Genomic DNA, 3,246 nt, shown 5'->3' on the forward strand with positions numbered 1-3,246 from the left:
TTCAGCTGTCTGTCTGCACATTCTGTTTTCCATTCACTAAGATACGATACCCAATTTTTAGCTTTCTGATGAATCTGATACCCTTGTTCTTGTGCAATTGGAATTTGGAACTAAGAATCCAGTTGTAAGGACTTGTATCCTACTAATAATCCCTTTGATTTGAACAACAAGCTGATATTGTTTCTCAATTGTTGTAACTTTGATTTGAACAACAACCTGCTTCCCTTGTATATAAGTAACCTTAGAATTCCTCCTCATATCCAGAACCCTTAATATTCACCCTAAGGCATATTTTTTTTTTCAATAAGCACTAAATAGATGTCTAAAGTCTGATTGGGCCAGACATTGGATAGATAAACGTGCTAATTACTGCTACACATCCAATTATAGAAAAGGGTAGTACGGGAAAATAAATAACATATTATTAATGGAGGGGCATTTTAGGTTAGATAATCATTATTTTTTTTGTGAAAATGTTCTCATATTGTTTTACCTGTCCGTTTTTCAATTAAAGAATAATTATACATCTATTTTATGTAATTCAGGTGCTGAATTGAAGTTTGCAATCATGGGGACTAACTGGTTTGGGAAACAAGAAGCAATCACAACTTTAAATGTTGCATACAAAACTTTATGGAGCAGTATGCTTGAGTTAGAGTGAGTTTTTTGGCAACATCTTTGAATTTTCGGTTTTTATCCTTCGAATTATCATCAATCTTGATCAGTCATTTATTTGAATCTTAATTAAGTAACTTGGTATATTCATATGGGATTATTGTTGCAGGGACACTGTTCTTGGACAAATCAAAGCACCTTTTACAAAGTATTTTCCCAAGTAAGTGCAAAAAGATTTCTTTTGGCAAAGTTTCATATGAATTTTGATCCTTGTGTTAACTTTACTAGCCCTTTTGTTAAATTAATAAATATGACTGTTTTGCCCTTATCCGATTCTTGGATTTTATATTTCATTGGATGCTTGCAGCTTTGACCAGCCTTTTGAAGAAGTTATATATCCAAAAGGGGATGTTGATGTTGTTTCCACTAGTAAGAGAGACGTTGATTTGCTGCTACCAGACACATTTGTCAATGACACTATCATTGACTTTTATGTCAAGTATGTTTACCTTACTTATTTGATGGAATGAATTACTTTCATAGCAATCCATTTTACAAATATAAAAACTTAAATGTACATCAGACTAGAAGTCATTACATATGAAATTTTATTCTAACTTTCTAACTGATGACAGATACTTGAAGAACAAAATCAGGCCTGAGGAGAGACAGAGGTTTCATTTTTTCAATAGTTTTTTCTTCCGGAAGCTAGCTGACCCAGAAAAAGAACCTCTAGATGCCCTTGAAGGGAAAACATCTTTTCAACGCGTAAGAAAGTGGACACGAAAAGTAAATATTTTTGAGAAAGACTTTGTCTTTATTCCTGTAAATTACAAGTAAGTTGGAAAACAGTTTGCTTTCTAGACATTTCATTTGAACAGTTGACAATTATTTTTGTTGTTTGACAGCTATCATTGGAGTCTTATTGTGACGTGTCATCTTAGGGAAGTTGCGAAATACAAGGGTATATCTGTCATTTCTCTTTGACATCTTCAAGTATTTTATGAGGCATGGTTATCCCTTTTTTCTAATGTTATAATCTAGTTTATAGATGAAGAAGATGTAACTGAGTTGATTAAAGTGCCATGTGTTCTGCATATGGATCCTATCAGAGGTAGTCATACCGACTTGAAATGTCTTATGCAAAGGTAACATTTTTTTTATTATATAAACATTTTATTTTATATTTAAATTATAAACCTTTAAATATGCCATTCTAGCTATCTGAAAGAAGAGTGGAAAGGGAGGCAGCAGGACACATCTAAAGATATATCGTCAAGATTCGATAATCTACGCTTTATTTCACTTGAGGTATCATCTGGATAAATAATGTTTCAAAATTATTTGAGAAATGGAAAGGAAAAATATACGAGGGCAAAATTGTGAATTTGTATTAAATTCTAAAATCTGAATTTTGTGTTGTTTTTGTAGTTACCACAGCAGCCGAATTCATTCGACTATGGTTTATTCTTGCTCCATTATGTAGAACTTTTCTTGGAGCAAGCCCCGATTAATTTTAATCCATTTAAAATCATAAAAAGTGTCCACTTTGTAAGGACATGGACCATTTATGTAAAAATTAATAATATAAGTGAGCTGTTGTTTGTGAATATGTGACTCAGCTAAATACGGATTGGTTTCCACCTGCTGATGCATCCTTGAAAAGGGTGGTTATTCAGAGACTGGTGTATGATCTCCTACAACAACCTTATGATGAAGCTGAAGCCTTTTAAAAAGTATTTTCCCAAGTAAGTGCAAAAAGATTTCTTTTGGCAAAGTTTCATATCAATTTTTATCCTTGTGTTAACTTTAACAGCCCTTTTGTTAAATTAATAAATATGACTGTTTTGCCCTTATCCGATTCTTCGATTTTATATTTCATTGGATGCTTGCAGCTTTGACCAGCCTTTTGAAGAAGTTATATATCCAAAAGAGGATGTTGATGCAGTTTCCATTAGTAAGAGAGACGTTGATTTGCTGCTACCAGACACATTTGTCAATGACACCATCATTGACTTTTATGTCAAGTATGTTTATCTTACTTATTTGATGGAATAAATTACTTTCATAACAATCCATATTACAAATATAAAAACTTAAATGTACATCAGAATAGAAGTCTTTACATATGAAATTGTATTCTAAATTTCTAACTGATGACAAATACTTGAAGAACAAAATCAGCAAAATGAAGCCACTTGATTTAAATCTTGCAGCATTATCAGCAAAATGCAATAAAGACTTGGAGTTGAATTTGGCTAAGTCATTATTGAGTGAGATGGGCCAATGTACAACTGCTTATCCATATAATCAACTGTTTGGAGCATTAGTCTTAAAGAATTATGAAAGGAAAGATGCAACTTTACTTAGTTGGAATTTGATGTACATAGTAGATTAGATGCAAATTTATATATTGTAAGAAATAGAATTTTATGACATTAGATTTATGCAATGGATTCTATTTTTTGTATATGATATTTTATTTTCTATTATGAAACATTTAATACAAATTTAATTTGAAAATAAGTAAATATATAAATAATATATTTTTTTAAACATTTAAAATTATGATACGCAAAAATGTGTGTCATATTCATTTATGACATGGCCTTTCTTGACAGGGGCGGTCTT

The 3,246-nt window shown here is 31.4% G+C and overlaps 1 protein-coding gene across 1 annotated transcript; it reads left to right on the forward strand.

Annotated features, from left to right (window-relative positions):
* The first annotated feature begins 1,215 nt into the window (after positions 1-1,215).
* Positions 1,216-2,348, forward strand: LOC145067900 (putative ubiquitin-like-specific protease 2B). The gene is made up of 6 exons (XM_079014930.1): positions 1,216-1,451; positions 1,524-1,579; positions 1,667-1,763; positions 1,836-1,926; positions 2,047-2,097; positions 2,238-2,348. Exons 1-6 carry the CDS (start codon positions 1,216-1,218, stop codon positions 2,346-2,348), a joined length of 642 nt encoding a protein of 213 aa, XP_078871056.1.
* The last annotated feature ends 898 nt before the right edge of the window (positions 2,349-3,246 follow it).

Source organism: Lactuca serriola, chromosome 8 (genome assembly GCF_051521515.1).
Source record: "Lactuca serriola cultivar US96UC23 chromosome 8, Lser_US96UC23_V15, whole genome shotgun sequence".
Lineage (NCBI taxonomy): Eukaryota > Viridiplantae > Streptophyta > Magnoliopsida > Asterales > Asteraceae > Lactuca > Lactuca serriola.

What these genes read in the sequence shown, in the direction of transcription:
- LOC145067900 (XM_079014930.1), top strand. Translation starts at nt 1,216, where the DNA reads ATGAAATTTTATTCTAACTTTCTAACTGATGACAGATACTTGAAGAAC. An exon ending in TTGAAATGTCTTATGCAAAG is followed by an intron (nt 1,764 to 1,835) that starts GTAACATTTTTT and finishes ATGCCATTCTAG; the next exon opens with CTATCTGAAAGAAGAGTGGA. An exon ending in GTTTATTCTTGCTCCATTAT is followed by an intron (nt 2,098 to 2,237) that starts GTAGAACTTTTC and finishes TATGTGACTCAG; the next exon opens with CTAAATACGGATTGGTTTCC.